At 36.2% G+C, this 27060-nt stretch overlaps 5 protein-coding genes across 5 annotated transcripts; 2 read left to right on the top strand and 3 right to left on the bottom strand.

Annotated features, from left to right (window-relative positions):
* Positions 1–248: 248 nt before the first annotated feature.
* Positions 249–6918, top strand: LOC116025273 (putative late blight resistance protein homolog R1B-14). Its single transcript, XM_031266447.1, has 3 exons — positions 249–808; positions 4296–6504; positions 6587–6918. The coding sequence occupies exons 1-2, from the start codon at positions 365–367 to the stop codon at positions 6456–6458; spliced, it is 2607 nt and encodes an 868-aa protein (XP_031122307.1). The 5' UTR covers positions 249–364; the 3' UTR covers positions 6459–6504; positions 6587–6918.
* Positions 6919–7270: 352 nt separating this feature from the next.
* LOC116023999 (heavy metal-associated isoprenylated plant protein 6-like) lies at positions 7271–9309 on the bottom strand. Its single transcript, XM_031264883.1, has 3 exons — positions 9175–9309; positions 8968–9049; positions 7271–7625 (listed from the first exon to the last, which is right to left on the bottom strand). Exons 1-3 carry the CDS (start codon positions 9184–9186, stop codon positions 7411–7413), a joined length of 309 nt encoding a protein of 102 aa, XP_031120743.1. The 5' UTR covers positions 9187–9309; the 3' UTR covers positions 7271–7410.
* A 1215-nt stretch (positions 9310–10524) lies between these two features.
* Positions 10525–13890, top strand: LOC116025875 (dihydrolipoyllysine-residue acetyltransferase component 4 of pyruvate dehydrogenase complex, chloroplastic). Its single transcript, XM_031267250.1, has 6 exons — positions 10525–11588; positions 11927–12118; positions 12262–12349; positions 12438–12508; positions 12607–12690; positions 13539–13890. Exons 1-6 carry the CDS (start codon positions 10719–10721, stop codon positions 13641–13643), a joined length of 1410 nt encoding a protein of 469 aa, XP_031123110.1. The 5' UTR covers positions 10525–10718; the 3' UTR covers positions 13644–13890.
* Positions 13891–14697: 807 nt separating this feature from the next.
* Positions 14698–21740, bottom strand: LOC116025272 (ubiquitin receptor RAD23c-like). The gene is made up of 12 exons (XM_031266446.1): positions 21423–21740; positions 18418–18579; positions 17886–17936; positions 17524–17567; positions 16943–17050; positions 16671–16845; positions 16209–16364; positions 16059–16130; positions 15875–15922; positions 15672–15781; positions 15521–15599; positions 14698–15175 (listed from the first exon to the last, which is right to left on the bottom strand). The coding sequence occupies exons 1-12, from the start codon at positions 21486–21488 to the stop codon at positions 15059–15061; spliced, it is 1188 nt and encodes a 395-aa protein (XP_031122306.1). The 5' UTR covers positions 21489–21740; the 3' UTR covers positions 14698–15058.
* Positions 21741–25956: 4216 nt separating this feature from the next.
* Positions 25957–26671, bottom strand: LOC116024949. The gene has a single exon (XM_031265992.1). It carries the CDS (start codon positions 26594–26596, stop codon positions 26054–26056), a length of 543 nt encoding a protein of 180 aa, XP_031121852.1. The 5' UTR covers positions 26597–26671; the 3' UTR covers positions 25957–26053.
* Between the last annotated feature and the right edge of the window lie 389 nt (positions 26672–27060).

The following is a 27060-nucleotide window of genomic DNA, read 5'->3' as shown; positions in this document are numbered from 1 at the left end:
GATATATTTAATTCACGAGCAGCAAGCTATTTCGACCATTAGGTTATACTAAATTGTTTCATTTGTCTGTGACATGGGAATAAAATATTATCCAAGACTTAATTGAATTGTGGGCCAATTAATTTAACTAAAGTAGCTTTACCATACATAAGTTGGGGTTTACGTCAACGTTAGGTAGTAAAACTCATCGAGTATTGTGCGAGTAGACATGGGTTCTTAATTAATTTGTGTCCAGTAGACATGGGTTATAGGTTGAACCTAGATGAGCGGGCGGCCTATATATATATATATAGATGACATTAAAGGATCGACCGGAGTTGAAAATTAAAGCCAAGAGGGCAAGAAAGAGAGAGAGAGTGTCGAGATGGACACAATTGTAGACGGGCTGATAAACAGGGTAGCACAAACTGTAGAACAGAACGCGGCTCTGATTCTCGGGATCAAGGATCAGGTTGAAGATCTGGTGAGAGAGCTTAGGTCATTCCAGGCATATCTCACTGAAGCAGCGAGGAACGAAAGCTGGAAAGACAACGCTGTGCTGGTAGAAGTGGAGCAGAGTATTCGCAATGTTGCGAGGGACGCTGAAGATGCGATTGATAAATATATTGTTGAGCGAAGGATCCACAAGGCGAAACCCGCCCTGAAGAGATGGGCGGAAAAAGCTGTTTATTATACCAAGGTTAATCTATCTGCCAGGGAGATCGAAGGCATCAAGGAAAGGGCCAAGAAAATCCGTCAAGATTACGCCCATCCCCTCGAGTTACTCCAAGGCAGTTCGCACAATAATCATCAGCCCGCCGTCCTCCAGGTATCTATCTCACTCTATTTTTGGTTTCATACTCTTTTCGATCTGGATTTTCGTATTCCTGTGTTCAACAAACTTGATTTAAAAATAATAATTACTAACTCTGTCTCATTTTATCTATCATACTTACTATTCATATTGGTCAAGTCAAAATTTTTTTTTCATTTATTTTTTTTACTTATTTTTAAATTTAATTTTTGTATTTAATAGTACTTTTAGTGTAAATATATAAATTTTGTATATTAATAATAAATTTAATATTATAAAAAATTGAATTAAAAATCACTTCAGTAGTCTCTTTAATCGAAGCAGACACATAAAATGGGACGGAGGGCAAATATAACTTGTCATTCAAAATCATAAATAATAAACATCTGATGAGTTGGTAATAGAAATCTAATATGGCATTTCAATTACCTTATGCATATAGCTACGGAGTAACTTATAATAGAACAGGAAAATACTATTTGCTCCTAATATTTTCTCAAGTATATATGGTTCTACTACATATAATACCGAAGGGATAATTTATTTTTTCATATCGGTTTCACTACAAGTGTCTACGTCAAGATTTTGATTTTGATTGTGAGAATAAGGGTGCGTTTGAAAAACAGGAAAATGACTCCTGAAAAATGTTTTCTCGAAAATAAGTCATTTTCTATCAAATAGTTTCATTTTCGGTATTTGATTGCATTCTAGAATACTGTCTTGGTGTGTTTGATTCAGAATATAATTGTATAATTAAACATTTTAATTATTTTCTTTAGAATATAAAAATATTTATAATAATATTAAATATAAATTTATTTATTAATTTCTTTAAAAAAAAAAAAACACCACTGGTTTTCGGCAGAAACCTTGTTGTGAGTGCGGTTCTACCAAAATGACTATATTTTTCCCAGTCAACATAAAATATTTTCCGTTAATTGCATTTTCCAGGCATATCCAAATACTAAAAACTCGAAAAATGATTTTCAGAAATAATTTTTGGGGTTTCCAAACACACCCTAAAAGTTGAGACTAGAGAATGAGAATACGCATAACATGTGTAGCATATAATCATTGGGTGTTTGAATTGGATGACCTTACATACTTTTAACTAAACATTAAGGATCCGTTTGAAAACTCGTAAAATTATTTTCAAAAGTCATTTTCTAGATTTTCTCATATTTGGCTATTCAAAGAAAAAAAGTCAAAGGAAAACATTCATTCTGCTCAACGGAAAAAAACTCAATTTGGTAGAAAATATCTCCATAGATTTTTAGTTGGAAGACATTTTACGAATTCTTTATTTTCATGCATCTCTCTCCATAGTTTAAAGCTAGTTTTCGGATTAATATTATATTTACCACCACCACCACACGAAAGACCATGTTTCTGTGTTTTCAAATGGACCTTAAAACTATTTCATTTTTCACAAAAAGTATTACATTTTTCCTCTGAAATATTATGGGGGGAGGGCGGAGGAATTAATTGCTTGAAATGAAAAGATGACATTTATTCATCTCAATGCCATTTGCAAATATAGGGTACACCCGTATATACAATCTGGGGCGGATCCAGAGCGGGGCATGGGGCAGTTCCTCCTCCCCCTCCCCATCCACTCACTCACCCACCTTTCTCTATGTATGTGTGTGCGCGTGTGCTATGTGAGTAAAAATAAATAATAAAATATTATATGAAAAAGGATAAGGCCAGGGTCAAATAAACACGTCAACTATAAGTCAAAGTGTAATTGGTCTCTTAAACTAAGAAAAGTTCAAATTATACACTTCATCTCAAAGTAATAGCATGTAAAATTGATTTTTTTTAAAAAAATAATTTAAAAATAAATTTAAGAATTTTTTTGAAAAACAAAAACACAAATTACCAGCGGAGAAGTCGACATTCTGGCTTTTCCATCCAACTGAGCGGAGAAGCCAAGCAGGCCTCCATCTAGTTGGGCAGAGAAGCTATGACCTACTTCTCCATCCAACTAAACGAAGAAACTAGGCTCCATATATATATATATTTTTTATGTTAATTAATTTTAACATTTAAAAAAAAATATTGATGACCTCTAGCTATAGGTAACTTGTTAATTAATTTAATTGCATAAAAATGAGAAATTAAAGTGTTTAATTAAAAAATTTTTTAGTTTGAGACTAATTATACTTTAGCTTATAGTTAAAGATCATATTTTACCCTTATCCCTATAAAAACTAACTAAAGGTTGAGAGTTGTTAATTAGAACGTTTTTATTATCAAAGGTTTGAATCAAACACCTTATTAACTACACTGCCAGTATCCTTATATTAATTTTAACTTTCTGATCCCTAACACATTTTAAAGTTATTTAAATTGATTAATTAATTGATACAAAAAATGTTTTGTCATTCAATTATAAAAAATATTTTAAAAGAAAATTTAATTTTTTATTCAACTTGATTAATTAATTGATATGAAATATGTTTTGTAATTCAATTATGAAAAATATTTTAAAAGAAAATTTACTTTTTATGAATTATCTAGTGAATGCAATCTAGAAGTTTCAATTATGCTTTCGTATTTAAATTAATCTAGAAATACTTAGGGTCCGTTTGGAAAGTAGGAAAATGACTTCCGGAAAATGTTTTTTGGAAAATGAGTCATTTTCCAGAAAAAAATTTCCTTTCCAGTGTTTGGTTGCGTTATAGAAAACTGTTTTGGTGTGTTTGGTTCGTTTTCTGAAAAATGAGAAGAATTGTATAATTATATATTTTATTATTTATTTAAAATATAAAATTATATATAATAATAATATTTATAAAAAAAAAAAAGGTCCGGCTCTGGTTTCCAGGTTTTGTTCTGGTTTCGGCTGGAAATCAGAGCAATTTCCGGCCGACTGGTTTCCGCCTAAAACTAGTCCGCCGGAATGGGTGAGATGGCCATTTTGGCTGTGAACATGCGAAACAACCATTTTGGCCATTTCGAAAAATGACGTACGGAAAAAAATTCTATAAGTTATTTTCTGGAATTTTGGCTTGATTTTCCATGGTCAACGGAAAATATTTTCTGTTGACCACATTTTCTGGACATTACCAAACACCGAAAATTCAAAAAACATTTTCCGGGTTACCAAACACACCCTTAGAATTGATCTAATTAAAATAAATATTTATATCTTATTAATAGGCATGAAATGCAATTTATTCTAACCATTTCAAATTATATCATAAAATATTTTTTATCCAATTTTAAAAATATTTAATTTTTTACCGAATAAACAAAATTCCTGACCCTGCTCCTGTATATACAGTACTAAATTGCTTGTTATCTGGTGGAGTTTGATAGAATAGGCTACCCTATATGGCGTTTCTTGTACAACCAAAACTGATGCACATCTGTAAATGGGTTTCCCCCTTCCCCTATAAATAAATAAAATTGCTTGTTATCTAATACGGAGTAATAGTTACTCCAATATAATGTAAGTCCCCTGACCTGGCCTCATTTTCTTGTGAAATTGTTTAAGGCTCCTGTGGTGGAAGAAGATGATGTGGTAGGTTTTGATGATGAGGCTAAAACTATAAAAGATCGTCTCACTAAAGGATCAAAAGATACGTCTTTCATTTCAATTGTAGGAATGGCTGGATTGGGCAAAACTACATTGACTAAAATGGTATTCAATGATACTGATATTCAGTATGAGTTTTTTACTCGACTTTGGGTTTACGTGTCTAGAAGTATGAATAGGAGACAGATATTCATGGACATTATAAGTAGGTTTACCAAGCAAACTGATGATTTCAAGAATGTATCGGAGGAACTATTAGCTGAAAGCATCAAGGAATATTTGAAGGGCGGGAAGTATTTCATTGTGATGGATGATGTTTGGTTCAAGAAAGACTGGGATCTTTTGAAAATTGCTTTTCCTAATAACCAGAATGGGAGTAGAGTATTGGTAACAACACGTGATACTGGGGTGGCTACACATGCGGATTCTTATGCCAAGCCACATAACTTAAAATTTTTGGATAATAAGGAAAGCTTGGAGTTACTAAAAAAGAAAGTTTTCCGCAAGGAAGCTTTTCCTGAGTATCTTGAACCCCCGGGGAGAAAAATTGCAGAGAAATGCAATGGGTTACCGCTAGCAGTAGTGGTTATTGCTGGTGTCCTCCTTAATAAAGACCAAGTCTCATCGTGGAATGATGTGGCCAAAAATCCTATTCCAATACTCAATCGCCAAACCCAAGACTACAATAATATACTAAGATTGAGTTACAATCAGTTGCCTAACCACACAAAGGATTGTTTCTTGTATCTTGCAGCATTCCCAATGGGACATGAGATTTCTGTTTGGAAACTGATTCGATTATGGATTGCAGAAGGATTTATTCCTACTGTACCCAAATCCACCCTGGAGGGCACAGCTGACTCATACTTGAGGGAAATTGTGAGCAGGAATCTGCTGATGGTGGTGAAAAGAAGAGCCGATGGTGATATCAAAACATGCCGCCTTCATGACACTTTGTATGAGTTTTGTAAGGATGAAGCTGTAAAGAATTATCTCTTCAATGAGATAAATGGGGCAAAAATAGAAGGAAATGAAAATTATCGTCGCTTGTGCATCCGTTCCTCTGTTAAAGACTTTATAGGTTCGGAGGACAAGCCATCAGGTGAGCACATCCGCTCTCTTCTAGCATCTCACAAATTAGATGTTCCAAAAGAGCACTTGGCAGCTATCCCAAAGGCCTACCCCTTTCTCAAAGTCTTTGATGTGGAAAACCTCAAATTCGAAATTTTGCCAAAAGAGTTCTATCAGCTGTATCATCTGCGCTACGTGGCTGTCTCAACCGACCTCAAAATCCTTCCAAAGCCATTCACAAACCAATGGAACATGGAGACTATTGTGTTCAATACCTCCCAAAGTAGTGTTGAAGTTAAGGCTGAGATATGGAAGTTGGCAAAAATAAGGCATATCATAGCCAATGCTCAGCTGCAATTTCCTACTCCTCCAAATTGCAGAGACAAGTGTGAAGACTTGCAAACTCTTTCCCCTATATCACCTAAGAGCTGCACAGAAGCCATCTTAGAGAAAATGCCCAACCTTCTGAAATTGGGGGTTCGTGGGGATTTAGTAGAGCTTCTCGAGAGCAAGGGAGGACTTTACTTATTTGACAATGTTCGGAAGCTGTATAACCTGCAAAATCTGAAACTCGTGCACGAACCTGCCAATGACCAGGGTAGCACAATAAGGAACTTCCCTGACAAATTTCCGTCCAAAATAAGAAAGCTCACTCTATCCAACACCTCCATAGATTGGAAACACATTAGTGCATTGGGATCCCTTAACGAGCTGGAGGTCCTCAAGTTGAAAGAATCAGCAGTGAAGGGGGACTATTGGGAGCTAAACAAAACTACTGTTTTTATGAGTCTCCGATTCTTGCACATTGGGAGAACGGACTTGGTGGGCTGGACTTGTGAGAAGAATAGTTTTCCTGCGCTCAACAAGCTTTGCCTCTCACATTGCACATCCCTTGAGGCAGTCCCACTCGCCTTCAAGGATGTTAAAAGCCTGAAAGTTATGGAGTTGTTTTGTACCAACAAAAAAGCTGCTGCTTCTGCAAAAATAATCCAAAGAGAAAAGCAAGCGGGTGGGCTTGATCTCTCCATTTATCCTCCTGCAGATAACTGAATTCAACAACTTTATTGATGCATTTGCATATTTCTTCCAATAAAAGGTATTTATTTAGTTTTTGTTATTTTACCGTTCTCTAAAGTTATTATTGTTGTTATTGTTAATATTGTTTTAAATTGGTGCAGGGGTAACAAATAACATTTTCAGATGTATATTTGCTCCGATCCAAGACTTTTTGTTGTTGTTGTTGTGGTGGTGCTTTATTCGTTCGTATTTTCCTGTCTTACTAAAATAAAGTCTGGCATGTATCTATATATATGATAATACCATTTCATATGTAGAGCCTGGATCCAGTTGGGTGGTGTGCAATACCATTTCATATGTAGAGCCTGGATCCAGTTGGGTGGTGTGCTTAGTTCTGATGAGTTTTTGTGTGAAATGTTTTTCATCATTAAACATTTGTATAACTATTTGAACTATTCTAGTGAGTTTTTAATTTGCTCTTCTCTGATTTTCATTTGGTTTTGTATTGTGGTAGCAGTTAATTAACTAGACTTATTAAGAGTTTTTGTAGAATTAAATGAATTGATGCTGGTTTATCTAACACTATGCTGAATTTCTAACTTTAAACATGAAAGTTGTAGGAAATTTTCTTAGTTCTCTATGGACACTTATTTACATTTCAAGATAAATTTGAGATTTTAATTTCTAATTCTAATTTGTATCATCAAAATCTATTTAATACACTTACTCCTGAATGAACTGCCTCCTTTGCCCCCCTTCCCTCCTCCCCTATCTAAAATGTATATATGAACTCCATACAACTAATAACCTATATGCATAAATCCATCATTTTATGGAGAGACATCAAATTTTAATTTAGACAATCATATCACCCAAATAAAGTCCAGAGTTCACACTAATTAGTACAAGAATAAATAAATAAACTACAATGAAAAAAAATGAAATGATATAACCAATCATCATTTATATATACAAGGAAAGCTAGTTACGCAGGCTGAGCGATGGGTTGGTCGAAGTCGCCATGGGGGATTTGGTGGCCTTCTTCTTCTTCTTCTTCCTGGTTATTGAATAGCTGAACATCCATTATCTCTACTCTACGCTTCATTTTCTTCCTTATCTTTATTGCTACTTCTGCTGGATCGAATCTCCCGCATATGCATACTCTGCACTGTTGCCTCTCTATCATATGCGTCTCTATTTCTTCAAAATTAAAAATAAAAATAATATCAAAGAAATAAAACTTAAACATACTTTAAGTTGCATATCAAATCGAAATACCAATACGGTGAACCACCTCTTACGTGAGAACTGTGAACTAATTTAAACCATTGAGATTAGGAAATAGACGGCTGAGATCTACCCGTGCATTGTCTAAAATTAAAGAACAAACACACACTCCAAAGCAAAGAAAATAAATAAGGACAATTTGATCAATAGACTGGCTCCTCAACAGGTTTAATAGTAGTACCTTGGACCAATGATCTATTCAACAAGTCTATCGAACCCGTTAATAGGTTCAATAGACCCTTTGAGTAATACCATTAGACCGACGGGTCTAATGAACCCGCTAATATGCCCCATTACAGTTGAGTAGTATTTGATTATTCTCTTGACCCAGGTGGTGCATTTATATATGTTGCTTTGGTGGTGCATTCTTATATCCAGTGTCGTGCACCAATACCTCTCTGATTGTGCATTCAAACGTAGACCAAAATTATATGATTCACATCACAATATCTTACGATGCACCACACTAAGTGCACTAATGCACATCTCACCAGCCTACGACATACACCCCATCACAGATTCACAAACTAATGATAGAAAAAATGCCGACCACGGACAGAAGCAAGAAGAAGCTTAACCCAAACTGGAAACAATAAAATTATAGAATATAGTGGCCTAGAATCAAAGAAAGAAACGTCTCCAACAACTTAAAGAAAGGAAAAAACGATGAAATTTATTGCATTGCCCTCGTCCCCAAAAATTAAAATAATGGATAAAAGTAAGACATTAAATGAAATCCATCATAGACAATGTATAAACGCGAGTCCCAATTGTGTGTGGCGTATATACAATGCCACACTCAATTGAGACATGCGTTTTACATATTCTACATTAAAAACAAAAAACAAAAAACAAAAAAAAACATTTTTGAAATAATATAAACTCTATTGGGACTTGCATTTTTTATTTGGTCAACACCAAAAACGCAAGACTCAATGAAATTTTTTTTCTAGTGTTGTCCAAGATTGAAAACATTTCTATTTTTGTCAACCACTATAAAAAATTTCTCAATTCAATAATCAAAAGCCAATGATTCAAAGTCTAACACTATTTAAATTAGAAATTAAAATTGTGGTTAATTACCCTATATCAAATGAAACAAAGTGTACTAATTTTTTTTGTATATAAAATGAAACAATGTAATGCATTGTATCATGTAAATTTATTGTTTTGATTAAAAAAAAAAAGTTACAAAACAAAAATATATTACCCCATGCAACGTTAATGCTCCATGCTATGAGCAAAGGCTACCTACCCTTCATTTTCAGCAGGACTCGTCTCATTTTCTTGCAACAAGCTGGACAGTCCAGATTAATCCTCATCTCCATGCAACATACCTGTTATTATCGTTAAAAAAAATGATTGATTATTAGCCCAGATTTATGTTAGTTATGGAAGGATGAAGGAACTAATTAATCTCATTAAGAAGTGGAAACCATGAAATCATCGTATGTATCGTTACCTGATTAGGCATTAATTCGGAGGATTGAGAAGAACCCAGATTTGATTCACAATAATAGGAATGAAGTAGATGGAAATGGGAAGGTTTTGTACTTGGGATTTTGTTGAAAATAAATGGTCACAGAGATATTTCAAAGGTGGTTTGTAGTAGTATATGAAAGTAATGGAAATACCTGTGTGTCAATAAGGAATCTGAATGTGTTGAGGTAAAGAAACGGCCTCGGATTGGCAACCTTTAACTTCTCTTGCCTGGCTTGCTATAATAATGGACGAACAAACACAGAACTAACCCCAACATGCCAATCAAGACATTCCTGCAATAACCAGGTTATTCTTTTCGTGCAAATATCATATATTTTAGATGATTGGTAAGCTAGCTTTGCTATATATATACTTTTTTTTAACAATAGATCTAATTAAATTCGAACCTAATGGGATAGCTCAAGTGGCAAGTGAGCTCTCTTTGTGAGGAAGAATTCTGGGAGAAAATAGAGGGAAAAATTCATACGAGTAGTAAATAATAGAGTTACAGAAGTTGTAAACGTAAGAAAAAAAGATACATTATTCACCTAGATCACCTATGCTTTACTCTTCAAGTAATAGTCACATTTGCTCGTGCTTCAGTTGGCTTTTGAGTAATAAATTGTGAGCGATGACATAGGATCAAGTCCTGACAATCACAGTATAAGAGTTACACATAATGTAGTGAGCTACTTGTGACATGACACCAAATATTGATCATCCACTATCATGATGTCGCACTTGAGAGCTAAGAAATTTCATTTTTTGTAACTATTATTCATGATGCATGTAATGCGGACTATGGCTTATGATATAATTTGTCGCAAGGCTTATGAACTTATTTTAAATTAGTTTACAAGTTGAGTTGTGCTGAAGAGCAGAAAAATTCATCTTGAGCGACTAGCTAAATTGGTTCGACTGATCATCCTAAAGTCTTGCTTGAGTAGTAGTGTGAGGTTCAATATCTCATTGAAAACTTGAGGGGTCATTGAGATACAACAAATTATATCATGGACCAAGGTCTACCTTGCATTGTAGACTATGGCACAAAAATAACATTCAGATTCTGTATTTGTAGTTAATATATTCTGTATATGCAGTTAATCAATTTCTATACTTGTAGCTATAATATGATGTGTCAACAATTATTAAATTATTTGTTTACATGTATAGGAACGATTAACGGGACGTAATATATTAACTGATGGTACATAATTTTATTATCAGAGTTCACAATAACTCGGTTTATGGTATAATAATTGTTGAGAGACCTTTACCTATAAAAAAAACCTCCTTAATAACTTGTACTTGCAACTTGTTTTGATGAGTTAGCCCAACGAACTTTATTTTTGTAACATTTTCCACAACTGGCGGATTGCTCAAACTGAGTCTCCCTCGTCTTCTCCGCCCCCATTTTCCCCCTTCACTCTCCATATACCAATTTCTCATTGCTCATCCATACAATACTGCAAATCTGCAATTAACACTCACAGGAGCTTCGCATTCCCACAACTCAACTCTTCAATGGCGTCGCTCCTTCAATCCCAATCCCCAGCTCTCTCATTCTCTTCCTCCGTCTCCTCTGCTCAGCCCCTCCGCCGCCTCAGTTCCGCCTCGTTCCCTACCAGAATGCGGCGCCGCAGCCTCCCCGCTATCCAATCGAAGATCCGCGAGATCTTCATGCCGGCGCTTAGCTCCACCATGACCGAGGGCAAGATCGTCTCGTGGGTGAAGTCCGAGGGCGATGTGCTCTCCAAAGGCGAGGCGGTTGTGGTGGTTGAGTCGGATAAAGCGGATATGGATGTGGAGACCTTTTATGATGGCATTTTGGCGGCTATTGTTGTTAACGACGGCGAGACGGCTCCCGTCGGCGCGCCGATCGGGCTTTTAGCCGAGACTGAAGACGAAATCGCTGAGGCCAAAGCTAAAGCCCAATCCGTTGGTTCCGGCTCATCGCCTCCGCCTACTACTGATTCTCCCCCTCCTAAAGTTGAAGCTGCTGCTCCTCCGCCGCCTGCGGCGGCTCCGGAGGGGCCGAGGAGGATAGTTGCGACACCGTATGCGAAGAAGATTGCAAAACAACACAAAATTGACATCAATAAAGTGGCCGGGACTGGGCCTTTCGGGAGAATTACGGCGGAGGATGTAGAGAAAGCTGCCGGAATTACGCCTAAGAAGAGCAGCGTTGCGCCTCTTGAGGCCGCCGCTCCTGCTGCTTCGTCCCCTGCTAAAACTTCCCCAGCAAGCTATCCTGAGATTCCAGGCTCAACAGTCGTCCCTTTCACCGCAATGCAATCTGCGGTTTCCAAGAACATGGTAGATAGCCTCTCTGTACCCACTTTTCGTGTTGGGTATCCCATTTCTACTGACGCCCTTGATGCTCTCTATGCCAAGGTACATTGGTTCAAATTACTGGTTTTCAGAGTTTTTTTAGTTGTTTGATTTTATGTGTTTGATTCGGTTCGGTTAGCTAGGCTTGAATTAAGTTATTTTTAATTTAATTTTTCATAATATTGAGTTTAGTATTAGTATACAAAATTTATAGATTTTTAAACTAAAGAAAATAAACAAAGAAGAAAGAGTTTGTTTGACTGATGAATAGTAAATAGGATAGGTAAAATATGATAGAGTAAGTGTATTTATTAAGTTGAATAGGAGTGCGATATGGTTCATGTTTATCAGAATTATTAGATGTTGAGGTTTGAGATCATGTGGAATTGAATGAATATCAGGTTAAGGCAAAGGGAGTCACTATGACCGCACTGTTAGCCAAAGCTGCAGCAATGGCATTGGCTCAGCATCCAGTTGTGAATGCAACTTGCAAGGACGGGAAGAGTTTTACTTACAATAGCAGCATAAATATTGCTGTTGCAGTGTCTATTAATGGCGGATTGATAACCCCTGTACTTGAGGATGCTGACAAGGTAGAGTTAATACACGCGATTTTCTTTTCCAATTCAAAAGCAGAAACTTTAATCGATTTACATTGGTTGGATCGTGTATAATTTGCCTGAGAAAGGTGTTCAATTTATTGTTAATTCTTATGAAGTGTCTTGTGACGGTGTAGTTGGACCTGTATTTGTTGTCTCAAAAGTGGAAGGAACTGGTAGATAAGGCTCGGGCTAAAAAACTTCAACCACACGAGTATACTACAGGTAACTGCTGCGGTGCATTTGATCGGCAACTTACTATTTCATCTGCTAATACATGACCGACTGGATATTATTATTGTTTTTAATTCAGGGACTTTCACATTATCAAACCTGGGAATGTTTGGTGTGGATAGATTTGATGCTATTCTTCCTCCAGGCCAGGTATTAGAACAATATCCAGCAATGTTTTGGTTTGTGATCATGAGTTATTATGCCCGTACAAACTGGCAGCTAATTTAAAACAACTTAATGGTGTTCAGGGAGCTATTATGGCCGTTGGAGCATCAAAACCTACTGTTGTTACTGATGCTGACGGATTCTTTAGCGTCAAAAACAGGATGCTGGTATGTGTCTACCATCTGTCTATCCATATTATCATTAATTACTCTTTACCATCTTTGATTACTTTTACTGCCACTTCTGGTTCTAATACGTGGGTTTGAAGTGAGCCTGTGAATTAGAGCTAAGTACTTGAACTAGACCAACTTGGCAAAAACTTGTGTGAGACCGTCTTACAGGTCTCAATTCGTGAGACAGGTTTTGACCTCATTAATCAAAGATCTGACCTATCTCACAGATTGAGACCCTTGATGTGGTCTCACACAAGTGTTACCCGACCAACTAATATTGGGTGGATGAGAGTAAGGCTATAGTATGGTGAAGGTTACCTTTCCATAGGTTAAGGTTAAAGACTTGCCCTTGCCAATCCATCCCCCCCCCCCCGGTTTCCATTTGTACTGTCAATAATAGAGGTGTCAAAGTGGGCTGAAGATAGCAGGTCAGCCTGGAACCGCCCCACGGTGGGGTGGGACTCAATTAAAATTAAAGTAAAAGAAATTACAGCTGTAATGCGAAGAAGTCAAGAACTAGACAACTTTGACAGACTTTGTTAGGAAAACATGATTTAATACCTTGTTTCAATCCAATTTATTTTACTTTTATATGCAAATATGCCTTAAGATTTCACATAACAATCCTTTATCTGCAATTGGAAATAGCCTAAGTTCGGCAAGCCGTGTATACACTGCTTAATATTGAAGCACGTGACCTTATATCCCTTCATTTTACCTATATACACTCCATAATTTACTGTAAAGCAAAAGGTATTCTTGGCTGCTTGTCTGCGATTTCATTATGTCAAGGCAACTTTCTTTAAGGTACTCTAAACTGAAATTCCCAAAAAACATTATAGGTAAATGTCACAGCTGATCACCGAATCATCTATGGTGCTGACTTGGCTGCCTTCCTTCAAACATTTTCGAAGATTGTTGAGAACCCTGACAGTTTGACAATGTAGATGGTGAGTATAAAGACTGATAAAGTATCTTTACTGTCATGCCAACCAGACTATTTGGGCTTAGGAAAGATTGATTGAAAGATAGTGGTTCATCATTTCTAGCAATATATTTTGCTACAATGTATGCTGTACTTTCATTTTTTTTTTCTTTTGCTTTTTCTTTGGGTGCAAGGAGAGACATTTACAGAATTTTGTCAAAGTTTTTCAAGGAAGGCAATAAATATTTATGATTTGGCTTGTTCTTTTATAGGATTTGTAGTTTAAAATATTTTGGATTAAAAGTGATTTAAAAAAAAAATTGAAGACTAAAATTGAAATAAATCAAAATTAAAAACCAAAAGCCAAACCTCATTATAGTTGATGGGCTACATGCTTGCCACATCAGGAAGTATATTTGATAGAGTATAATTTACAGACATGCTATCCGAAGGTATGAAAATGTGTGAAGCCCTTCAAGTCAATGTTTTGATTGAAAATTGCCTAATTATTGGTATGATTTTTGTAAGAAGTTGAACCATAAAAAAATGTGTCATCACAATTCTAAGATCTAATCATTAGCTTGAAAATTGAAGAGGTTAATCACTTCAAGGCTAATGTTATTGAGACTAGTGCAAAAGATAACAGGTTCAAGTATGATGTTGAATACCAAAGCAAAAATCAGAAAAAGTTCAATAACAAAAATGGCAAGTTTAAGAAGAACAATATGATATAGAAGAAAGGAAAAGAAGGAAAAGGAGGAGGTTGCTTTGAGCTTACATTTTAGTGTTATGATTGGAACCTCGACAAAAAATACCTTTAAGTCCAAATAACAATGGAGCTTCCTAAGATGTAGTTAAACCATCTAAAGCTTGAACTATTTGCCCATGATGTAGTTCCATTTTCTGTTCTTAAGCTTTGGGCTACATTGTTTGTTAGCAGCCTAAATTTATTAGCAATAACTACTTCGTGAAACCTTCCCACGATGTTATCATATAATACTATTATGCTATCTGCATCCCTGAAAGAGAAATAACTTGTATATAATAGAGGGGGTTATAAAAGTATGCTAATAAATTGAGAAGGGCTGGCTATAAATTAAAACGATTAAAATGTTGAAAGTGCATATAAAAGCAATCTGTGCAAACTCCGGAGTCCAACATTAAAGTCGCGTAGAAATATCCCTACAAACTAATTAAAAACGCTTATATAGTTCCAATCATATCAATGCGCTAGACTGTAAGTCAAATTAAACACTGGGACTGGGAGGAGGAGATTAAAACTCTAAACAAAGAAAGACAACATAGTTACATTCTTTTTCTTCAAATGTCCCTCTTATCTAGCACTTGACAGGACGTGAATGGCTATTATGCATGCATGCTGGCTGTGCCCACACACAGAAATTGCTCCGACTCAACATTTCCATTTTCCGACTGACATCAATCCTCAAACTCGTGCATGTGATCTAAGAGGTAGTTAGCTGCTAGCTCCTCGTTTTTGTTGCATGCAAAGAATACCTCCAACACGAGTGCTCGATCAAATCCCATTGCTTCAAGCTGCAGCAAAAGTACGAGGACAATTTTGTTATATAGTAACACTTCATGAGGCTTAGTGAAGTGGTGCCTAGAGGAGGCTCTAAAAACTATCAGCATAAAATAACAATCCAAATGAAGAAGGTTTAACACAGCTCTAGATTAAAATATTATTTTGAGACATAAAAAGCACAAAGCAGGCATATTGCGAATATGAATTTATCATTTATGACTTTGTAAGGCTTGTAAGCAGCCATGTGTGAAGTACACCATCCGATGAAAGGGAAACGAAAATCATCAAAAGAATCTCCAGAGGAAATCAAAGAAAGCACACACAAATCATAATCAAGACTAAGTGCAACCACTTACACGTTCTATTGCTTCACGCTCCTCGGGAGTTACTTGTATAGCCTGAGGCATTGATGCAGCAAGCTGCCCCAATATGTTGCTAAAATCAAGAGAAGAACAATTAGTCTGTAGACAGAGTTCATCGAATATAAAAGCTAATAGTCAAAAGTACCCTTCTCCTCCTTCAACTGGCTCATTGATAAGACGAAGAAAATCAGCTTGGTGCTCCTGTATGAGCCTCATCAAATGAGGATTTTGCTTCCCCAGCTCCTGAAGCATGGGCTGCCAAACATAACAGAAATTACAGGTATATATATTTAGTTAGCCTCATGAATAAACTAGTTAATAGATGAATTCTGTAAGAGAGAGCCATGCCTGCAAGATTTGTGGATTGGCCTGAACCATTGCTCGTAAGGCCTGGAACTGAGAACAAAATAGTAGTAAAAAGGCATTAGCTAGCTAATGTTTTCCTTTATTCCTAGCATGAGGAAGGAATGATAGGTGACAAGCACGGAGAGAATGAGAAATCGGAAAAGTAGAACAAGAGTAGCAGATGTACTTGCTGACTATTGCGTAAAAATTCTAAGGTGTTGGCTCCACCAGTGTTGGAGGAAGCAATGTTGGGAAGACCCTGCAAAAAGAAAAGGTTAGAAGCCACTATACAGAGGATAGACATCAAAGCATCTTCAATGCTGGCTTAACAATATACCTGCGGGAATAAATCTAAAGGATTTGCATTTGGTGCACTAGAAGGAACAGGTGCTGGTTGTGCAGCTTGCTGAGGCTGAGCTTCCTGGTTAGGAGGCTGCAGAACGGGAGGGGGGTTTCCTCCAGCAGGAGGAACTTCAGCCGACTCAGGGATGCCCTGAAAAGGAACAAAAGAATATTACAGTAATCCAATTAAACTGTAATGTTGTAGGCTCTAATATGTGCATATAGAAACAAGAGGGCAGAAATATTCTACATTTCTATCTGGTATTTATGCTATAAATGAGACAGTAAACAATGTCTAGATAGGTAATAACAAACAAGATAGTGCGACAGTTCCGTGTCCATCAAACAAGTTCTTGTGCCTACTAGACTAAGACATTTCCTCCAACATACTCTGTCATTAACCAGATGATGCCAGAAAATTCACATGCAAAAATCGAAACAGGGTGAGGAGACTTACAGAATACAGGTATTCAACAGCTCTCTCTGGATTGTTAAAAGCAGCACGAAGGGCTCGAACAACAGTTTCCCTATCCCAGGTTCCCCCACCCATGTCAAGAATCTGCTGGATTGTTCCCTCAAGGTTGCTCCCCGCAACCAAGTTGGAAGCTGCCTGATCATAGACATCTCCTGAGCTGCATATTGAATGCATCAGACAATTCATTCACAAGTTTGGTATATATACATATAGATATAAAAACTGATATCCAGCACATGAAGATTGAGATTTACCCAGCAGTTGGTGCAGGAGTGGGAGCTGGGGCAGGAACTGGAACTGGAACTGGAGCTGGAGCTGAGGCAGGAGCTGGAGTAGGAGCTGAGGCAGGAGCTGGAGTGGGGCTGCAATAGGATTTTTTTAGAAGTGTGTACTAGCAGCTAGAACTATCACTTTAGCAAGACCCTTATAGGTTTGTTCGGTTTGGATCATTAAACCTAGCTCATAAGTGATTTCTAAGGTCATGAAAGTATGAAACAAGCCCAAACACTTCTTTTGGCTGGTTATAAATAGTTGAACTCAAGCTTGAATTTGGTCTATAAGTTAACAAATCAACCCCAAACAATGTTGTTGGCTGGTTATAGACTTGGAGATCAAGATGAGCCTGTTATATAATACGGAGTAGATTACTCACCTAAGCCACATCAGCTTATTTAGACATAACAAGAGCCAAGACCAAGTCAAGGTCGAGACATGGTAAATTATTAACCAGGCTTAAACATGCTTCTAGACTTGAGACATTAGCTTAAGGTGGAGCCACCTTCCACATAGGCCAAAAACAAAACCCTTAAGAATTAACTGAATAAGGAAAACTTACACTGGAGCTGTTGATGCAGAAGTTGAGCTAGCAGGTGCAATTGTCTGTCAACAAAGGTGAAAAAGTTGTCAAACTAATTAGAAGCATTGTTAGCAAGTCATAATAAGATCTTTTATCTTATTGATCACAACAAAATAAAATAGGATAAAACAACAGAAGAAGAAGAAGAAAAGAAAAGTAGAACCTATTGTGCCCTAAGGGGGAGAAAATTAACCACCAATAAGTCAATAACTATACCCCTTAAGCGCTTTATTGTAAAAGAATTAGACTACAGTCGAAGCAAGTAGCAAAGTACTGTTACTACTCACAGCTAGCAAAGAGAAAAATGGAAATGTAAAACAAGAGAACATAGTGTTCCAAACCTTAGTTGTAGCTGTACTCGATGCTGAGCCTTCTCCAGATGAGCTCTTACTCTTAAAATACCACAGACAAAAAAAATAAATAAGCAGATAAAAGAATAAGAAAAAACCAGTAAAGAAAACATAACATAATCATTTCAAAACAATCATGCATCTCCCAAATTTGAAAGCATGAAAAAAGACGAGGTCAGACATATCCTCCCATCTACATCTTTCATACCATCACATAATACCATGATCTTAGGCTCATCTTGCAAGGTGAGCCATAAGTTGTTGAATTTACAAACTTTGTATGTAAACTTCAGTCAATTATTACCATGTCAAATACGTCAAAATTCAAATTGATGAATTATGATGAATGTGACATGACTCTGAAGAATTTGATTTGAAATGGAGACAAGTTTAAATTAGAAATACAATGAATCCATTCACAAGGTCACCATGCAAGGTGAGCACAGACTCACAGTATAACAACTCAAAAAGAAGAAGAAGAATGGGTTTACAGTTTAACATTAGTAACAGAACTCAAAATTACCTTTGTCATCATCACCACAACAAAGTTATTTTCAGCAACTTTATTCTCTTCCAATGTGGTGCCATCTTTAAGAACTTTTCCCTGGTGGATAAGCATCAGCTGCGAAGCAGGATAAACATTTGATCCCTGAACAGTTTCTATGCTCTTCTTCACATCAGCAACCTAAAAAGCCAAATTTTTCTTAGAAATAACATTTAACATCATGATTCAGGCAAGACCAGCACATTTAACATCATAATTGTGCCTAGCAAAACAATGAGGTACAAAAGATTTTGTCACTCAACTTTATGTGAACATGTACTCACATATCACTCTAGAGGAGGGAAAAAGACACCTTGACCTAGCTCACTGTGCTTTTATCTTCATATTAACTTTACCACCTCAACCCAAACTTTATAAAGGTGAAACATTAAAATTTATAATTGAAAATGATATGACTCAAAAATATTGCAATTGACATCAGCATTTTATAGTAATACAAGAATATTGTTTCCTCAACCGTCCATGTATATATCCATTAAACAATTGACAGTCACTTTTTAGTTTTTACAAATGTATAAAATACTACAATTGATAAAACGAGAGCAGAATAATACAATTATATTCTCATAATATTTAATTATTCATCAATTATCAATATTTATTGATCTCTTTACAAATAATCTAATAAATTACAACTTAATTAAAAGTATAAAATTAAGTAATGTCTTGTGAAGTTGTAGAGTAGTGGATAGAGTGTATAACACTGTGTCCGGTGGAGTTGAGGACAGAGTTATACACCCTCCACTTGAGAGATTCCACAAAGGGGTATAACCCTCTGCCTACAGAGAGTTCCCAGTGCATTCATCAGAGAAAACCCGCAGAGACTGAGACGAAGTGAGAAGAAAATGTCAAAAAAAAAAAAAAAAACAAAACAAAACAAAACAAAACAAAAAAAACAAACGTTAAACAAACTAGATAAAAAAGACATGAACAGTGAACTGCATTGCAGAAGATGCAGAAGAAGAAAAGTGGCAGATGATGGATGAAGAAAAAAGAAGATAGTGTACCACTGTACCTGCCTTCGCATAAAGAAGTGTACAAGGTAATCTTATGTTAGCTCTAATTTTTCAGTGATGATCCGTTGACTTCGCCTTTTGTAGAAAGGCATACTTTTACTAACGATTTTGCTTCACTAGCTTTGGTCCACTTTAGTGCATATCTGCCGAAGCGAAGACTTGTCGCTGGCAATCACTTCATCGCTTTAGCGATGAAGCAATTGTTTTTGGCAAGTGTGCCTCAACCACCACTGTCATTGACTCATTGTGAATAATCTAGCCATAATACCTAAATCACATCATCATAGTTACTGTCTCTTCATTCCTTTCCCTCATTTAGACCGCAACTACATTTACTCAAGTTTTCCTCTCACAAGTCAAAATCCTTTAACATCAACTGTCTATCAATAGCTTTTATGCCTGTGCATTTCCTTATTTAACTATAATTATACAGATTCCACATACTAGTCACTACCTTTGGCACCTACCTAAATAGCTTTAGTTTCCCTACAGCTAGTATTGGTAGTATCAGTGAAGAACACAAATTGTAAAGTGTTAATAAGTCATGCATAACAAGTCTGATAAGATGGGTTTAATGAGGACCTTATATAAGCATGGTTAGGTTAATTAGACAGTGATCAAGCAAAAACTGTGAAAGAAAGAAAGTATGAACTATCACTCTAGAAAAAGAAATAGAACCAACCTGAACTAATAAATGTGGACTATCCTCTAGTTAATAACCCTTAAGTGTGTGTGTGCGTGTGTATATAAAGGCACAATACCTACTACTATAAATAGAATGGAGAGCTGGCCTTTTTGTAAATAATTATCATTCTATTTACAAATAGGCCTCAGCCATTTTTTATTTATAGTAGTAGGCACAGTGCCTTTTCGACATTGTAGAATTTCTCTATATATGTGTGTATATAATATGCACACACACACACACACACATATATATATACATACATAAGGAAAGATTTTGATCCCTCCTACTCCAATGTTGTCATGCATAAAGGGGAAATAAGAAGGGCAATTTCGAAGAAAGAAGCCTCTTTTCTTTCTTTTTTTTTCAACCACCTGACATGACAAAAATAACCCGCCCTTTGCATCTTTGGTAGGAGGCACAGGGGTAAGAGGTATGGATGATAGAAATTATTAAATTAATAGCATATTCACTACAAAATTAAGAGTTCACAACAAAGTCCCAGGTTTAACAATATTATGATCATTCCTAGTCATAGGCTCATAGTACAGAAAATAGTCAAAAGTGAAATAATCAACATTTGTTGAAAGAACTTAATAGAAGAGATTATTGGCATGATAAAAGTTTAAAGTCAAACCAGGAGAGATCCTGATCCATAAACCATATGTAATGTACAGATTCCAATGCCAACATGAATGCCAAGCATACACATCAGCTGCATTAACCTAGTAAACTTACAAGTTTAAATATCTATTATATCCTAAATCAAAAATTGATAAACCACAGCTTTCTCTCAGTTCAGAAGCTGTGGAACACAAAAATTAAGGGAAAAAAAAGAGGAAAAATACAGTTAACTTCACAAAACAATCAAAAACCTATAAAAGCCCCAATCTTAGTCCAGGAACTTCATGAATTCACTTGTCCCATTAAAAAACCAGCATTAAACAAGCTAATTCCATGAATTACCAATACATTAAATCCATAAAGAATCCAAATATCCTAAAAACACTATAATTCAACGAAACTGATCCGAATTCCTATACCAACACACTCATTCGTCACGAGGATAACGACTTCAGTCTAATCATCCACAAAAACCCTAACTCTCAAACAATTCAACTAAGAACAATCAAAAAACAAAAGAATTCAACTCCAGAACCTATCAACCACATAAACACAACTGCAAACACACACACACACACACATATATATCATCAGAAAATTTTTTAAAAAATAAATAAAATGTGACAAAATTAGATTACCGTATCTTCAGGTTTCACTTCGATTTCAAAGTGGGTACCCTTTAGAGTCTTCACGAAAATTTTCATATTTTCTCTCTATATTTTTCTTTATTTCCGATAACTTGGATCACCGCTTCGATCGAAGGAAGACGAAGAAACCCGAGAGTACAAGCAAGGATTACAACTGTGAACCTAAAGTATATTTGATCGGGCAATTCGCAGTTGTGTTGAAAATAAGTTCCACGCGCATGCTGGATGCGTGACGAGTAGGGAAAGTAAAAGTGTAGTATGAGGAGCGCGTGACGAAAAAAACACAGAAAGAGAGTAGTTGGCGGGTAGGTTGGGATGGTATTAAGAAGGAAAGGATTGGAGTCTGCCGAGCAAGATAGATATTGTATAAGGAAGCACATGAGAGATAATGCTAAAGTTATCCGCAACTATCCAATATTTTCTCACTTTAAAAAATTAAGAATAAATTTTAATTTTAATCCTATAAGTATTGGATCTTGTTAATTGTAATTCAAGACTTTCAGAACTGTTAATTTAGTATTTTAACTATTCAATTTCTCACTCCGGTCAAATTGTCGGCAATGTCTCACCGAAAAATTTTAAGTAACCAATTAATCTTTAATGTAAGCGGCGAAATCGTCTTTCTACGTCTATTGTCACTCCGTCAAAAGGTCGGCGATTGAGAAGGCGGTGAAGGTGAAGATGAACGCGATTCAGGTGGTTTGCTCCTCCAACTATTTCCTACCGGGGTACGTGGCGCACAAGGACGCATCCATGCCGTATATCTGGCAGCGGCCAGGAGATTTGTCGACTAATGCGAAAGCCGCTGGAATTCCCATGTTGAATGGAAATCTTGTGGTGTAGAAACGAGGATGTTTTGGATCCTATGTGAAATTGTCCAAAGTCTATGCATATGATGCGACTTTTGTTTGCGACTGTTGTGAATAATAGCATTCTACACTGGCGCAATGAACTCGCGAGTGCGGCAGGATCTACTGGCGGCGTGGAGAGATGACTCTGAGATTTCCGCCCACTGCAGTGGCCTGAAAACGCCATACTCGGAGGTGCTCCTCGGGATCAAGTTCTACATCCACACCTAAAATTGATAAAATTCTTTGTTCTTTAATACTAATGTTGACGGCGCAACGATTTATGTTGACTATGGCTGAACCTAAGGCTTGAAATACCAATTCTCTTTAATACTAACAATCTTGTTGTCAAATACCTTATGGTCTAGTGACACCTGGTTTACACTTCCATATGGATGGGAGTGAGTTCGAGCCTCAGTGGAAGCAACTTGGCGAGTATCTTCATCCCACCGAGCACCAGGCCCAAGCAGGGCGTCCATTTTTATTATCAAGGGAAAAGTAAAGTGTAGCCAAGAATGAAGGCTATCTGATGTTGTCCACCAGGCCCAAGCAGGGTGTCCATTTTTATTGTCAAGGGAAAAGGAAAGTGTAGCCAAGAATGAAGGCTATCTGATGATGTCCACCAGGCCCAAGCAGGGTGTCTTTTTATTGTCAAGGGAAAAGGAAAGTGTAGCCAAGAATGAAGGCTATCTGATGCTGTCCACCAGGCCCAAGCAGAGTGTCCATTTTTATTGTCAAGGGAAAAGGAAAGTGTAGCCAAGAATGAAGGCTCGTCCATTTGTCAACACTCCGCGAGTCCTTCAATTGTATAAATATAAAAAGTATCCATTAGCTCACCAAACGCCTCCTGGTCCAGTGGTGTGAGTCTTCTTTCTCCTGTCAACATATTTAATTTTGTTTTATTTATTAGGTGCCTAGCTTGTTTATTTATTTATTTATTTATTATTCGAGCCGCCATTTTGGGCCCTACTCAATTCCTTAGCGCTATAATATTTATTATTTATGTATTCTTGGGGTCGCCGTTTTGGACCAATACCTCGGACTTTGTATGTGCTATTTTGGGCCTAGCACCCCGGGTAATAAAGCTGCTTTCTTCCTACCCCATTCTGTACCCATATACCCGATTTATGGTAGACCCGGTCCCAATAAAATTATCAGCATTCATGGTTCACACAGTTATGTGTACCATTAATAATTTGCCCTAAGTCGAGTTATGAATTTTATTGTGTCAACTCGTAATGGACTGCTTATTGATTAGGCAATGCAAATTGGTTTGATCCTTTAATAGGACTAATTGTACCAAGCAGACTAATTGGTTAAGATGGTCTGGGCTACTTAAATAAACTAAAGAAGGCAAATTATTGCATGGACCATGGTCCACACAACTGTGTGGACCAAAAATAAAAAGTATATTATTTTTATACTGAAAGTACATTATTTTTATATTGTAGGTACATTATTTGACATTATATATCAAATAATGTACCTTCAGTACAAAAATAATGTACCTTAAAATAATGTACCTACAGTATAAAAATAATGTACCTTCAGTACAAAAATAATGTACTTTTTATTTTTGGTCCACACAGCTGTGTGGACCATGGTCCATGCAATAATGTTGGAATGTCGCAGCCCGCATGAAATTGTTTTGCCAGAGTTCAAAATCAATAGTTATCCCAAGGATCCGTGTTCACCTTGCAAGGTAGATCCAGATCAAAATACACAATTTACATACTGAATAAATTGTGAACATTTAATATGTAAAATTTTGAACATTCAATATGTAAATTATGAACATTCAATATGTAAATTGTAAATTGTGTATTTTTAGACCTAAATTTACCTTGCAAGGTGAACCAGAGTACACAAAATAATTTTCCGTTCACAATTCAAATGCCTTGTGTCGTTTCAGCCAATATTGAATTGGCATATAGGCATCTCTAATCAACCATTGTAAATGAAAGTTTTTTTCTCCACATCAATTCATATAATACTCATTTATCTTTACATCGTTAATAAAAATAACTATTATTTGAAAAAAATATTAGAATAAATAATAAGTCAAAAAGCTTTGTCCCAAGCGGCATAGTTGTGACCCTTCTAAGTGAAAGGTCATATGTTTGATCTCTAATGGGAGTGTTGGCTTTTTGTGCTTTTAGTAGGTTGAGAAAGTATGTATGAACATTGTAACAGAGTCAATAGTACTAAAAAAACAATACAAATTTTTTGTGGACCCTACACTAAAAAGAACTACTTATCCATGCCGCCATACGCGTGTCTCTAGGTGTGTTAATACTTTTTTTTTTTTTTAATTTACATCTTTTTCTCTCCCCATCTCCCCCCAAAATGGCAACAAAAAAATTTAATACTCTTGTGGGGTTGCCTTTATAATAATGGGAAGACCCTGACAAAGTTAGTCAGACAGTTGGTTTGCAATTACAAAATTTCAAATTCAATTATCTATGGGAGCTCTTCTTAATTTGAACTGGTCAGCAATTGACAATCTACTAGCTAAAGTCACAAGATGTGTTTCACTTAGAGTGTACCTTCGAATTGCAGTTGTAAGCTTTCCCATAATCAAAGTAGCTTTGTATTATTAGTATTATTATTACTATTATTATTATTGTTATTTATATATTTATATTAAAAATATACCATTTTAATAATTGTGTGATGAATCTAAATTTGTACATTTATAAATCATTAATAATGACTTTATAAATCTATAATAATTAATTAATGAACATACATTACTAACTTCAATAAGCCTAAAATAATTACTTTATGAATCTGCAATGATAATTTAATAACTCTACAATAGTTACTTGCAATAGTGATTTTTGAAGAATGGACATACAGTATTGACGTAAATGAGTTATAAATTATGATAGGGACATGAGATCCGAGAGCCCATTTTATTGAGAAAGTATTGATCCAAGCGTAAAACAAAATGTTAAAGAAAGTGCAACTAACAAGATTTAAACCCATGACCTCAAACATAATATCACAAGTTCTAAACTACCAAGTCACTCAAGATCTTGTATACTGAAGGACATGAAGTTTCACTTTTACATTGGAGTGCGCTGGAAGCAAAGTAGTTTGGGACACGACCAATATTAAAGGCAACTCGATGCCGTAATTTGTCAAGCATCACCATTTATTGGCTCACCAAAACCCTCTTTCTGGTCAATGGATCTGAGTCTTATTTCTGCGGTTGGCAGGTCAGGGGCATCACCATTTATTGGCTCACCAAAACCCTCTTTCTGGGGCTCACCAAAACCCTCTTTCTGGTCCATTGATCTGAGTCTTACTTTTCCAGTTGGCAGGTTAAGGTTCAATTTCTAGCGGATTTTGGGTCAGTATTTCAGACTTTGTACGTATTCTTTTAGGCCTAGGGCCTCAAGTTAATAATTATTATTTTCTTATCTCGTTATGTACCTCTATACTCAGTTTATAGTGGATCCAGTTCTAACAAAATTATCAAATTATAATAATGATTTTATGAACTTGCAATAATGAATAAATGATTGAATTTATAGTAATGATTTTATGAACTTAAAATCATTACATTAGTATCATTTAAAAAGTCTCAATTATAACTTGTAATGATATATTTTTTGCACTTTAAAATTATTTTTACAAAAAAAAAATTAAGTTAAAAAATTAATTTGTGGAGATAAAGTTAAGAATTATTTGACATATTTTAATTATAATTAATTAATATTTTACAAATTTCTAGTAGCAGCTGCTCTATTAGGTTGGTAATCTGCCGGGTCATCTTAGAAAATCCGTTGACCCAAACCCAAGATCCGAATGATCAAACAAACCGTCTAGCGCTACATATTCACCGCCGCTGAAATCAAAATTCTCCAAGTCGAGGATTCCCAACTCGAACGAGTCACAACTCGGAATCTGCTCTTCCAGTCCCCACGAACCACCGCCGACACCGAATTCTATAGATTCCGATGGAACTCCGACCAACTGAGTCGTCAACTCGTTCTCCACCCGACTCGGCGACGCCGTTGGAGGCGGCAGGCCAAGTTCGTGATCGGAAGCCTCCAACAGGAATCCGAGATCCGGCCGAGTTCCGGCCGTCAGATCATCGACGGAAACTGACTCCGCCGCCGGCAACGGCGAAGCCGTAATCTCGTCTTCGAAGCTCTTCATGAACGAATACAGGTCCTGAGTCGCGGCGCTGAACTCGGAATCGTCGAGGTCGTCCAAGAGGTTCTCCCTGAGCCGCTTCACCTCGGGCGAGTTGAAAGCCAACTCGTCCGAGTCGTCGCGAACTCGCTTTTTGAAACTCATGGCTTCCATTATTACAGAACCAAAAAAATAAAGTAAAACTGATTTTCCTTTTTACGAACGACGTCGTATATGGGAAACGTTGGTTACCGTTGAGATGAGTAGAGAGCGGAGAAAGATGGGAAGGCTTATATAGGGAGACAAGTTAGAGAGAGAAAGAGGGAGAGAGAGAGAAAGTGATGGCGACTGAGGCGCGTGGCTTGAGACGTTTCTGGGGATCAGATTCATCGTCATCACGGACGTCTTGTTATTTTCTACGGAGTATTTAGTATTTACACACTATAAATAAATAAATAAATAATATACCTTTTATGTTAGTTTATTATATGTATGATATTTTTTTAAAGGATATGTATCATATTTAATTGTTTTTAACTATAGATTTTATTTTATTTGTTAATACGTCATTTTAACTTATAAAGTAATTTAATTTCTCAAGTTTAAAATCTTAGTTAATAACATTTTCAGTAATTTAA

Source organism: Ipomoea triloba, chromosome 7 (genome assembly GCF_003576645.1).
Source record: "Ipomoea triloba cultivar NCNSP0323 chromosome 7, ASM357664v1".
Taxonomy (NCBI): Eukaryota; Viridiplantae; Streptophyta; class Magnoliopsida; order Solanales; family Convolvulaceae; genus Ipomoea; species Ipomoea triloba.
This window is presented reverse-complemented; position numbering and strand designations above follow the sequence as displayed.